At 44.0% G+C, this 13,935-nt stretch overlaps 1 protein-coding gene across 1 annotated transcript in view; it reads left to right on the forward strand.

The window, feature by feature from the left end:
• Positions 1-5,078, forward strand: part of LOC122923923 (complement component C9-like) — a 32,624-nt gene extending 27,546 nt beyond the window's left edge. The window contains exons 11-12 of the mRNA XM_044274795.1: positions 2,434-2,662; positions 4,605-5,078. Coding sequence (XP_044130730.1) covers positions 2,434-2,662; positions 4,605-4,762 — 387 coding nt within the window. The 3' untranslated portion in view covers positions 4,763-5,078. The remainder of the gene's footprint in view (positions 1-2,433; positions 2,663-4,604) is intronic.
• The last annotated feature ends 8,857 nt before the right edge of the window (positions 5,079-13,935 follow it).

Consider the following 13,935-nt stretch of genomic DNA (forward strand, 5'->3'; position numbering starts at 1 on the left):
GTGCCCTGGGTGTTGCAGGTTTAATGTCCCCGTGGCAAGATCCCTTTAAGTATTGTGACGCCAGTGCCGGCAACGGTGGCACACCGATTTATGACAGGAATAACTGAGGAAGACGATGTTGTGGTGAACCAAAACTTCCTTTTACTGGAAACAGTCAACTATTTACAGTCTTTTGGCAAAGTTTCATAAGGCAGTAGCAATTATAAGCAGGCTTTATAAATGGCAGGCACAATGTTCTTGCAAGATACTCAGAGGGTTAAAACACTTACAGACCAGGCTGCACTTTTCCTCAGAATCCTGTCTGTCTTGATCCCAAGGCCCGTATGCCCTATTCCTCAGGTATATATCCTTGCATTAAGTAGATCCTTCTGCCCTTCAGCTCTCTGGTTCAGCTGGAAACACTTCTGCTCTGCTCTGCACTTTGCTTTGTGGGAACTGCAGGTTTCTCAGGAGGTAACTCTTTCCCTGGTAATAAACTTCTGAGCTACTCTTGCTCAGGAATCTCAGGCAGGCTAGACTGCACTCACTAGCCTCCTGGACAACACTGCCCTCCCCTTTCCTGTCTGGGCCTAACTATATACTAGGGGTTCCCTAGCTCCCTCTACTGTCTAGGAGGAGGAACTACCCCTAACAGGCCTGATACAGGAATTACACAGGGAAAATCACATAAAACATCATAAAAAATACAATGGCCATATTAACCCTTGTGTAGTGCCCACATCTGCCTAGTGGGACACTACACTCACCCTCTCTGGTCTTCTCCGGGCGCCACGCTGTATTGTCCTGACCACGTACAGCATCAATCAGGATGTACTGCGTGCACTATGATCTGAGGCTGCACGCAGTCAGGTGACAGTACAATGGGACGGAGAAGACAGGGGAGCGTCACTGCAGCAGAGACCACCAGACCTGGAGAGGAGCGGCGGAGCAGAAGGGGTAAGTGAAGTTATTTATTTTTAAGGTTTGATGAGGGTCTGATGTAATGTCCTTATATGGGGGTCAGATGTGAGGTCCTGATATGGGGCTCTGATGTAATGTCCAGAAATTAGGGTCTGATGTGAGGTCCTAATATGGGGGTCTGATGTAATGTCCAGAAATGAGGGTCTGATGTGAGATCCTGATATGGGGGTCTGATTTGAGGTCCTGATATGGGGGTCTGATGTGAGGTCCTGATATGGGGGTCTGATGTGAGGTCCTGATATGGGGGTCTGATGTGAGGTCCTGATATGGGGGTCTGATATGAGGTCCTGATATGGGGGTCTGATGTTGATATGGGGGTCTAATGTGAGGTCCTGATATGGGGGTCTGATGTGAGGTCGTTATATGGGGGTCTGATGTGAGGTCCTGATATGGGGGTCTGATGTGAGGTCCTGATATAGGGGTCTTATGTGAGGTACTGATATAGGGGTCTTATGTTGATATGGGAGTCTAATGTGAGGTCGTGATATGGGGGTCTGATGTGAGGTCGTGATATGGGGGTCTGATGTGAGGTCGTGATATGTGGGTCTGATGTGAGGTCGTGATATGGGGGTCTGATGTGAGGTGGTGATATGGGGGTCTGATGTGAGGTCGTGATATGGGGGTCTGATGTGAGGTCGTGATATGGGGGTCTGATGTGAGGTCGTGATATGGGGGTCTGATGTGAGGTCGTTATATGAGGGTCTGATATGAGGTCCTGATATGGGGGTCTGATGTGAGGTTGTGATATGGGGGTCTGATGTGAGGTTGTTATATGAGGGTCTGATGTGAGGTCGTTATATGAGGGTCTGATGTGAGGTTGTGATATGGGGGTCTGATGTGAGGTCGTGATATGGGGTCTGATGTGAGGTCGTGATATGGGGGTCTGATGTGAGGTCGTGATATGGGGGTCTGATGTGAGGTTGTGATATGGGGGTCTGATGTGAGGTCGTTATATGGGGGTCTGATGTGAGGTCGTTATATGAGGGTCTGATGTGAGGTCGTTATATGGGGGTCTGATGTGAGGTCGTTATATAGGGGTCTGATGTGAGGTCCTGATGTCTGATCTGAGAATCTGTTCTGAGGTCTGATGAAAAATTATTTTTCTTATTTTCCCAGGTGCGTCTTATAAAGCAAAAAATACGATGTATATTAGATGGATAACAGACAATAGATAGATAGATATAGATATGAGAGATAGATGGATAATAGATATAGATACAGTATATCTTGGTAGATGCCCCGGTCCATAGACAAAGGGCGAGTGGTGGAGCTGCTGGCTGAAATGTTTGTCTACCTCATATCTAAATATCTCACATCTATTTATCTCTCTATCTATCGCTCTATCTATTTATCTAAAAAAGATTTGCAAGGTCTGGCCATTTGCTTCCCTTTACCCCCTCCTCATCCTTGCAGAGCCCCTTTAAGCATCTGATTCCATGTTTTATCTCATTTCTTTCTGTTTTATCCCTGCAGCTTTCTCCCATTTACACCCTGGTTCCCATTGACCTGAGAGACTCCTATATAAAGAAAAGGAACCTTGAGCGAGCCATTGAAGATTACATAGATGAATATAATGTGTGTAAATGTCAGCCCTGTCAGAACGGTGGCACGTTGGTGCTGCTGGACGGAGAATGTGTGTGCAAGTGCCCGCTGGAGTACACAGGCAGCGCCTGCGAGAAGCTGAAGCACGAGCTCCATAGTAGTAAGTCACCTCTTTTGCTTCAGAAGTTCCACTATCAGTTAATTGCAGAACTTTTTGGTTGTGGGTTTGGCAGTGGATGATGATGGAGCTTTATATTAATTATGGCAATTTGGTCTTTAAAGATCACCTTTCAGCAAGATGAACCCTAATAAACCAGACATATGACCTGTTAGGGTTAATCCTGCTGATTAAAATGATACCTGTCTTGTGAACATCGGCTGTGGCGTTCTCAAGAAAGAAGACTTTTATCTTTTATGAAAATGAAAGCTTTGTGCACTGAGGGGGTGTGGCCTGAGCTAGAGAGCTGAGGAGCTGAGGTATCCTGAGGAGCTAGACCCCGCCCCCTCAGAGCGCTGAGGCCCGCATTTTCATAAAGAATACAAGTACTTTGTCTTGGGAACGCCACAGCTGATTTTCACAAGACAGGCATTGTTTAATTCAGCAGCGTCAACCCTATCAAATTGTATGTCTGACTTAATAGGGTTGATCATACTGACAGGTGCTCTTTAGATAAAAAAAAAAAAAAAAGACCCGGGAAAGAATTCAGAAACAAGTTTTGCTTTGTCCTCAACTGTCCTTACAAATCTTAGATCAGACTTGGCTGTAAGGCAACTGGCTGCATCAGGAGCCCTCCATCGCTTTCTCTGTCAGCAATATATCAACTACACAAAGCCAAACCCTCCAGTTAGACAAAAATGAAAGATATGAGGAGGAAATTTATGCCTTTTTGTGCTCTATAAGATTTTTATAAGACTGTAAGCAATGGGGTCAAGTTTGTCCCCCGTTGGCTTACATCCTTCACTTATAGACATCCCTTTAAACATCACCTATATATGCAATATGCCATATAGCAGTTTCCAGGTTTATTCTGTAAGCCGTATGTCACACTTTTAATTTCTTGCAGTGTCGTACTGGGAGACATTAGACCCACCAGTTGTTCTAGTCTATATTATCTGCCAAGTGCATTGTATACTGTGCTTTGTCTATTGCACATGAGTCATATCAACAAGGAAGGGAAATTTGGGACAGATCTCATGGACAAGTGATTAACCTTTGGTCTGTGTTGCAGCTCATAGGCCCCCTGGTGGTTGGCTTCTGTATTGTGTCAGGACCTTGACCCCATCTGTTCACGTGGGCTTGTAAGATCGTGCAGCCAATTCCGCAATGTACTACACAACAACCACACAAAGACTATGCAAATTATAGTAAAGTGATATTACTTCCTCCATTCCAATGGAATGTGTGGCCTATTGTCAAGTCTTAACCCAGTGAGGAATGTTTTCAAAGAAAACCTCATAGAATAGGAATGTCTCTTAACTGCATGATGTTGTAGTAAAGGAGGAGATAACCAGCACTGAGGGGCTTCCTGCAGCTTCAGAGATATCAGGAGGGAGAAAAGTAAAGTCATTCACATCTTGATTGGAGAATATGCTAGGATGTCCTTGCTGTGAGAGAGGGAAACAGAGCTGCTGCATTCTGATGATCCTAATGATACCCTCCTGAGGCTCTGCTTCCCTCCCTCTTCTGCTTGTTGTGCGTCTGTGTGCAGGACTTCCCTGTCTTCATCACAGGGTGGGCATGCACAGAGAACTCTTCTGTGCCTCCCTGCAAAGTGCTCCCCTTATTTCACTCATAAGGTCCCTAGCGAAATGGCTCTGACATCAGGGTCATGAATTCTGTGAAAGGAAAGGAGGAGGATCTGGGGATTGTGGTTTCCCAGTGTAAAATGGGAGTCACTTAAAGGTCCATATATATACCATGGAAATGGTATGGCCCACACATCATCAATGAACCATTTCCATGTATTGACATACAGTAAGGTGGAATGGTCCAGAAACATGAGACTCGTTTGTAGAATTGTCCTTTACATCGGAGGTTATATTAATCACCTCCCATACTAATGTTTTCCTATAGTTCATGACCTGCTTGTGTCTACTTATAGAGCCTTCAAAGCCTCTTGATGGAAAATGGGGTTGCTGGAAGCCGTCACCTTCCTGCATAAACGAGGAAGAGACAAGAACCCGAACGTGCAACCACCCAACACCACAACCAGGTGGAAGACAATGTGAGGGGAGCAGTAGAAGAACAGTTCCATGCTGAAATAAAACTATGTAGGCTCAGCTTTTATGAGTTTCCACTTCAAAAACTATCTTTGTTTTTCTTGACCTCCTAATGCTCTATACACTTTCCAGTATAGCCCCATTTCTTACTATACTTCCATAGAATTAAGGCCATGTTCACATCTGGGCTCAAACGTTTGTTCGGAGCCTCTGTCCGCAGTTCTGTCACTTTTGCTGATAAGATTAGGACAGCATGTGGGACTATTCCTGCTGTCAAAACATGGAAACGTTAGAGGAACCTGGATGGATCTTACTACAAGTGTGTTGGGTCCACCAAGAACATTTTGAGCCTTACATAATCGCCCATCTATACATCCTGTTTTGGTCTGTTTCTCTTATTATGTAACTGGTTTACATTATTGAATTCTACATTTTAATTAATCAGTGTCTCTTGTATTCATTCATCCTGTTTCTCAGTGAACTGAAATACAGTTTCAAGTTTTGGGGAGTTCTCTCTGCAGTGGCCAGGTGTAGGGTGGCCCCAACTCTTCACTGGATCCCCCAGACACCCTTGAGGTGTCACCACATGTTGCTGCTCTCTAGAGGTGATGGTAAGGCGTGGTGCACCCCAATGAAAAAATCCAGAGAGTCAGGGTCTGCAGTAACCAGTGTGCTTCTTTACTGGAGGTACTAAAGTGCAAAACAATACAAGCAGTACAACAAACTGGCTTCTCCAGTCTCCTCCCGGGCAGAAGAAAGTTTCATACAGAAGAAAGTCAGATATAGTAAACCACGGCACTCAGTTGTATTGCAAAATAGTGAAGATTCTTTATTCCATCCAAAATTGATAAGAAGCCATTGGCCAACGTTTTGGTCTAACCTAGACCTTGTTTATGGCCATAATCTTGGCAGGAGAATAGTTGTAGGGAGGATACAACTATTCTGCTGCCAAGATTACAGCCGTGAACAAGGTCTAGGTTAGACTGCAATGGCTTCTTATTAATTTTGCATGGAATAAAGAATCTTCACTATTTTGCAATACAACTGCGTTCCGTGGTTTACTATATCTGACTTTCTTCTGTATGAAACTTTCTTCTGCCCGGGAGGAGACTGGAGAAGCCAGTTTGTTGTACTGCTTGTATTGTTTTGCACTTTAGTTAGCTGACTATGAATACCATTGACCACTGGGCACCACCTTCAGCGACTACGAGTGCCGACCCACCAAAGGCTGGTGGCCCAGGGTCTGTGGCACAGTCATCTGGCTGGAACACTGTTCAAGGGGCTGGTAACCCGGGGTATGTGGCTTACCATTCCCATCTTAGCATGTTCTTCTGGTCACTCAATGCAGTCTGCCAGAGTCTCTTCTACCAAGCAATAGTCCCTATCTGCAAAAAACAAAGGGGTCAAATTGTTCTTCGTATATACAGTTTCTAGCTGGACTAGAACCTTCCAGTGGGAGGGCTGGAGTGGAGAAGCACAGCCTAAAAGAAACAATCTTACAATTTATGTCTATTATATACTTGTATAGAGCTTCCATGCAAGTCTAGGGGAATGAATAAATAGCTCTTGCAGACATAAACAAGTATTCAAACCTAAACAACAAAGCTAAACCAGACAGTCAGAAGGTCAGTGTGTCTGTTCTATTCCCTGCAAATCTTCGCATAGGTAGAAAGTGATAAAGGCTCTCAGTATTAGCTGGCTGTGCATTAACCCTTTCCTCAGTGCAGTGCAAATATAGTGTAATAACAGTGCAAATGAACAGGATATATTACAATAAACATATAAAATGCAGTTCCACAATATGAAACAGTATAAGGGCACACAGTAGCATAAATGACAGTGCAAATTAACCCTTCAAAGTGCAATAAAGTAGTGAGTTGATGGCTTTGCATCATAACAATAAGGGCAATACATCTTGTCAAAAGGTTTACTGAGTGTAACACTCTTGGTCCTTGTGATGCTCAAAGGAAGAAACTAGGTGGACTGTACAACTCTTGTTTGGGTAGTACTCTGTTGGGCCCAGGTTTTCTTCTGGCGAGTTGTAGTTGGGTCATTGGAAGCACAATAAATGTAGTGCAGTATAGGAAGACAACAGCAAATTGAGAAAGTGGGCAGAAGATCAGAAATAGATGAGCAGCTGAAGCACCAGAGGACAAGTGAGGAGAACCTGTTCATAGCTAGTCCTGCTCTCAGTTTAGAAGTGGATACAGTTGTATCCAGTCTAGACAATACTCTGTGAGCTAAACAGCCCGAACTCCCGACTGATACATTGTAACAAACTAGCACAGTTGTATCCAGTCTAGACAATGCTCTGTGAGCTAAACAGCCCGGACTGCAGACTGATACATTGTAACAAACTAGCACAGTTGTATCCAGTGTAGACAATGCTCTGTGAGCTAAACAGCCCGGACTCCAGACTGATACATTGTAACAAACTAGCAGAGTTGTATCCAGTCTAGACAATGCTCTGTGAGCTAAAGAGCCTGGACTCCAGACTGATACATTGTAACAAACTAGCAGAGAGATTTGTGCAACTGCTGCTGGTGTGCAGAGCTCACAGAGCATTATCTTGATATTGTCTTCACACGATTGCACCATGAAATGGATAAAAAAATGGGACAGGACTTATGCATAAGTGACCCCATTGTGGATGTTCCTGTGCAGATTGGGATAGGGCTTACAATGGCCTTTAAATGTTTTTCAATATTCATTCTACAGCTCATCAGTAGGTCTCTCTACAGAACCCCATTCTGATACATTGAGATGAAAAAAATATATGACCCCTATAATCCTGCACACTGCAAGCAAACCGAGGTGTAGATAATGTATGAATGCAGGCACACTAGCTCCTATTGTTGGCTTTCTTGGTACACAAGTGGCTTGTGCATTAGGGGTGATGAGCAGAATACAAGCACTGTTTGCATCACTGAAGGTCAGAAGGGTTGTGTCCTGCTAATGGCACCGGGAGAGCAGCTCTCACTCACAAAACAGGAATTCACAATGTGATAGAGTAATATTAGGAGCAGGGGCATAGCATGGGAAGCGGCTTCTACAGGGGCCCATCCAAGAGGAGGGCTGAAAGATTTTATTGTCAGGGCCCCCTCAATACAATGACATTATATACAGTCACAGTACATACAGTAAATACGTGTAGGAAACAGCCGCAGCAGCCGCCGGGCCTGGTCTGAAAGAGCGTTCTTGACAAGCTGCAGGAGTGGGGGGCTGCACGGGAGGGGTGTGAAGAATTTGCTTGAAAGGGAGGGGGGGCTCTATCAAAAAATTCTAGTTTTAGTTACATCACTGATTAGGAACCTGCCGATAATATAACATAGCAGTGCCAGTCACAACGTCCTCAAATGCCCCCAACAAAATGTAAAACGAGGTGCCTATGGTGGTTTAGTGATGGCAACAGGGATCAGATTTCGCCCCTACTACCAGCACAGAAGATGCTGTACAGGTACAAGTACATATCCAGACACCGGCCCCTGCTATCATTACTGAACCACCAAGCAAAGCAATCTTTTGGGAAATCTCCCCATTTCTGGGAGACTCCGAGACATTCTGGTGTACGCTTCATGCAACATTTGCACACAAACAGGAAAATTCTAAGTTAGATCATTCCTTACAAATTCAGAGGCTATGCAGTGGTGTTCGTGGATCGCACTACGGACTAAAGATGTAGCGACAACTGGCGTTATGAAAATGGCACTGAACTAAAAGTGAGAACTTCCTGTTTGTTACTGCTAGTGATTTGGAAATTACTGATGAGTATTTTATACAGAATGCAGATTGTATATGCCTTATGGCAGCTGCAATGAATGGGACAGAGTAACGTCATCATTGTCTCCAGGACCCCTGGGACAAGGGAGTGACAGGGGATCTGCATATAGAGCCTTATCTATGTGTATAGTGTCACTATCTTGTCTTATCTAGGCCTCCTGCAGTACAATACAACTGTCATTAAGGTTAGTATCACACTAGCGACAAGGAACTCCGGCAGGTTGTTCCGGCGGGTGAACAGCCTGTTGGACCCGTGCTGCCGTTAGTGCACGTGTGTCCCTGGACTACCGCTCTAGCCCCATTGACTATAATGGGTGCGTGCAGGAGTTCCGGCGGCAGCACGGAAAACATGCCGGCCTCTCTGCATGTTTGCCGCGTTGCCACCGGAACTCCGGCCCGCCTCCATTATAGGCAATGAGGCCGGAGCGGTAGTCCAGGCACACACGTGCACTAACGGCAGCACGGGTCCAACAGGCTGTTCACCCGCAGGAACAGCCTGCCGGAGTTCCTTGCCGCTAGTGTGAAACTAGCCTAACTCCCCTTCCCTCGAATAATAGTGAGATGACTCTGCTTATTTTGTCCCAGTCTACACAGCGAAGCTGAAACATGAGCTGCTGAATCTAGGAAGCGTCAACCTATCGTGGCTTCTCTAGTGATCATCGTGAGAACTTCTATTTTTTTTTAAAGTGGATAGTAAAAAAAAGTGTTTCTAGGCCCCATTCAAACTACCGTATTTTTGGTCTGCATCTGATCCGCATTTCTTGTGGATCGCACACAGACCGATTCATTTCTATGGGTCCCCCAAAAAACAGACAGCACACCGTCTGTTGTCCGCATTCATATGCCCATTCTGTAGTCCCGCGAAAAAGATAGAACATGTCCTATTCTTGTCTGTTTTGTGGACAAGAATGGGCATTGTTACAATGGGTCCACACAAAAAACGGATGCAACTCGGACATCATCCGTATTGCAAAATACACACCCTAATAAACAGTTGTAGATAATCTGTCATGTTCTAATGATATGTTATACTGGTGTAAAGTGACGTTTGACTTTACAATGCAAAGGTTTTCCCATATGCAAAGCATTTTCCGTGGAGAGCAGCAAAAAGAGAAGATGAGAGAACTAAAAATATAGGTGAGCATCTAAGAAAAAAAGATGGGTCTAAGGTTAAACTGTGCTTTTCAGTATGTCATCATTGAGCCAAAAAGGAACAAAGTTGTAATTCCTTCCAGTAAGAAAGTAACTTCCTTCTTGGTAATTCCTCTATCTTATGTCCAGGAGTCCAGGGACTTTCGTGGAATTTGGACACTTCCTCCCTGCTTTGGTGGGTAGAAACAGCCAGGAGAATGGCAGTGTGTCTCATATTCTTTCTGGATGCCAAGCAATGGTGGCCTTGGTTGATGGTATCAGAAGTTGCCTGGTCCGGTCCAGTCAAAGCTGCTCATTCCTTGAGCCGAAGACAGGTTTATGCTGTTCAAAAGACGCTTGAATTTTGAAGGTTTTCTTAGAAATAGTTCAACATCTTGAGGGTCAACCTTTATGGAATGCTCACAAAAAATCTCAAACTGGTACAAATTATTAGGCAAAGTAGAAACAGAGATGATATGGTGCCTAAAATGTGCTGCATTAATTTTAGGGTGGTAGTGAACAGACAGACTTTGAAGAATCCCAAGGACCTCACGATAATGATCCAAGGACGGCCAAGAAGCCAACAGAGGTAGATGTAACACAAGCTCAGTAGACAATACGATGGCCATGCAGCTTAATGGTGTTGTCCTAAATTAGAAAAACATGTCAGCTCTCTTCCTGAAACAGCGCCACATCTGTCAATTGGTTGTGTGTGGTACTGCACCTCAGATACATTGACATGAATAGAACTATGCCGCTATCTCACACACAACCCATGGGCAGGGGTGGCCTTTAGAAGGAAATCAGCAAAGCATACAAGGAGACCAGACTTTACGGACAGAATATTTTGGTCCTGAGCGGTACAGTATGCATGGCTCCCCTTTCTAGAATTTCAAAAGGAATCAGGCGGACATAGTGGTAAACTATATGAGGCGAACTTTACTGGAATCTCGTCGCACAACAAGCTTAACATGCAAAAAGCTTAAGGGTTAAAGTCTGTCAATGATTCAACAGGTTAATTAGGCAATGTGAGACACATAGAACACAATCCCTTTAAGGCCTCATGCACACGACCGTTGTTGTGTCCCGTGTCCGTTGTTCCGTTTTCCGTGATTTTCTGCGGACCCATTGACTTTCAATGGTTCCGTGGAAAACTCGGCTAATGCACTGTTTGTAATCCTCGTCCGTGATCCGTGTTTCCAGTCCGTGAAAAAAATATGACCTGTCCTATTTTTTTCACGGACAACGGTTCGCGGACCCATTCAAGTCAATGGGTCCGTGAAAAAACGCGGAGGCACACAAGATTGTCACCCGCGTCCGCATCCGTTTTTTTCCTATCATTTGCATGGCAAACGACTTAGATTTTTTTTACTTTCCTTCATGTCTGTAGATCCTCCAAAAATAAAGGAAGACACACGGAAGCAAAAACGGACACGGATTACGAAACAACGGAACCCCTTTTTGCGGACCGCAAAAAAATACTGTCGTGTGCATGAGGCCTTATACAAAGGCATAGCCTGCTTCCAGGATGCACGGACTAAGCGACTTCTTTCTACCCCTCCGGTCCAGCCTCAACTCCTCTGTGATGCTCAGCTGCTCTGTAGTAAATCTGTGCCCTGAGTTGTTGTAGCCTTATGGCTTGTACTAGTCACCTCCACTATCTAGCTAGTTACATGCAGGTATAATGCTGGTTATGTGTCCAGCAGCAGCTTTCCAGCTCACTCTTTAATTTGTCTGCAAACTACTGTACTTATAAGAGATCTGCAGAGCATTGCTATCTCTCATCACCCAGGCATGTGCTCTCACTACACTTAAAGCAAACCTGTCACCTGGATTTTGGTTATAGAGCAGAGGACATGGGCTGCTAGATGGCCGCTAGCACATCCGCAATATCCAGTCCCCATAGCTCTCCGTGCTTTTATTGTGTAAAAAAAAAAAAAGACTTAATATAAATGTAAATGAGGCAAGTAAGAAGCCCAAGGAGTTGTTACTAACGTTTCCGGAGCCCAGCCACGCCCACTGTGAAGGAGCCCAGCACCTCCCCGCATACTCCGAATCTCCTCCTTGCTCCCCAACGTCGCAAAGCTAGAGCGCCGTAATCTCGTGATGCGCGAGCTAGCGCATGCGCAGTGTCAGCATAGTGTTCCTTCCCTGTGCTGGCATCAGCCTCAGGGAATGAACTGCGCATGCGCTAGCTCTAGCTTTGTGATGTCACGGAGCAAGGAGGAGATTCGTAGGATGCGGGGCGGTGCTGGGCTCCTTCACAGTGGGCTTGGCTGGGCTCAGAGTCAGAGAATGCTGGACTCATCTCTGAAGCATGGAGGAGACAGGACTCATCTCAGGTTCATTTGCATATGTATCAAATCGGTTTTTTTTACACAATAAAAGCACACAGAGCTATGGGGACTGGATATTGCGGATGTGCTAGCCGGCCATCTAGCAACCCATGTCCTCAGCTCTATACCCAAAATCCAGGTGACAGGTTCCCTTTAAAAGGGCCTAGGTAAATTAAATCACATGGTCAAAAGCTCCTATGCCTCCATACAATTTATTTTACAAAGGCAGTGATACATTTGGCAACTAGATGGCAGCATACACAGTTACAGTGTAAGATATATCTACAAGGCATTGTGCCTGGTGTAACAGTGAATTTTCTGGTGACACACTCCCCTTAAGGACGGGCCTAGTTTAATGCTCCAAAGATTTTATTTTTCATTTGTTTCCTCTCCGCTTTTCAAAAGCCATACTATTTTTATTGTTCCATTGCCGTGGCAGTTTGAAGGCTTGTTTAACGCAAGACGAATTTAATCTTTCAAGTGATGAGCGGCAGGTGCCATATTCGATTTCGACGAAATTCGCGAATATTCGATAGAATATTCGTTTTATATTCGTCGAAATCGAATATTCGTCATTATGCTAGTTATCGCGAATAATATGCGATTTAAAAAATCGCATATGCGATTTTTTTTATTTTTATTTTTATTTTTATTTTTTTTAAACTTAAAGGCTACTCTCCTATTGAAATCGCAAATGCGATTAATATAACACGAAATAATCGCATTTGCGATTTCAACGTAATTCTCAAATCCGACAGTACATTCTAGTATATGGAGACGTTACCATGGTGATGGGGACGCTCCATGAGCATGGCATATAGCAGGGATCAGCAACCTTCGGCACTCCAGCTGTGGTGCAACTACAACTCCCAGCATGCACACCTCCATGGCTGTTCTCAGGACTCCCAAAGAAGTGAATGGAGCATGCTGGGAGTCGTAGTTTGACAACAGCTGGAGTGCCGGAGGTTGCTGATCCCTGGAATATAGCATTACTAAGTAAAAATCGCATTATACTTAGCTGTCTCTATAGTAAACTGTCCTATACGATTGCTAGAATTAGCGAAGTTGATGAATAGGTAGATATAACTGAGATGCAGAATACTTCGTTATCTTCGTTTTGTGGAATATGACGAATACATTCGTATATTCGTTTTGTGGAATATAACGAATATATTCGTCATATTCGCTAATTCTACCATTGAAGCCAACCATAGTAAAAAAAAAAAAAAAAAAAAAAAAAAAATGCGATTAATATAACACGAAATAATCGCATTTGCGATTTTAACTTAGTAATGCTATATTCCATGCTCATGGGAACGTCTCCATATACTAGAATGTACTGTCGGATTTGAGAATTACGTTGAAATCGCAAATGCGATTATTTCGTGTTATATTAATCGCAATTGCGATTTCAACGTAATTCTCAAATCCGACAGTACATTCTAGTATATGGAGACGTTCCCATGGAGATGGGGACGCTCCATGAGCACGGAAGGCGGCAGAAGAGGCAACGGGCACTGACTGGAGCAGCCAGGAAGCCAGGAATCCAAAGGACAGGTAAGAACAACTTTAGGGAAGTGGGAAAGGAAAAAATATAACAATTAAAAAAAAAAAAAAAAAAAGAATATTCGAAATAGCGAATTTATAGCACTATATTCGAAATATTCGCGAATTAGCGAAGTGCCGATATTCGCGAAAAAAATTCGCGATTCGAATATTCGCGCTCAACACTAATGTTAACTTGATTTGGTGTGTCAGTACAATGCTGGCGATACCACATGTATATGGTTTTTATGTTTTACTACTTTAAAAAAAATTAAAAGCTGTTTAAAAAATAAAAAAAAATATTTTTCCACCGATGGAGCAGTGTGAAGGCTTCGTATAGTTTTTATTGATACCATTTTGGGATACATGAGACCTTTTGGTCATTTTTTATTCAATTTATTTGTGCGGGAGGTGAGGTGAC

This window comes from Bufo gargarizans, unplaced genomic scaffold (assembly GCF_014858855.1).
Source record: "Bufo gargarizans isolate SCDJY-AF-19 unplaced genomic scaffold, ASM1485885v1 original_scaffold_2062_pilon, whole genome shotgun sequence".
Lineage (NCBI taxonomy): Eukaryota > Metazoa > Chordata > Amphibia > Anura > Bufonidae > Bufo > Bufo gargarizans.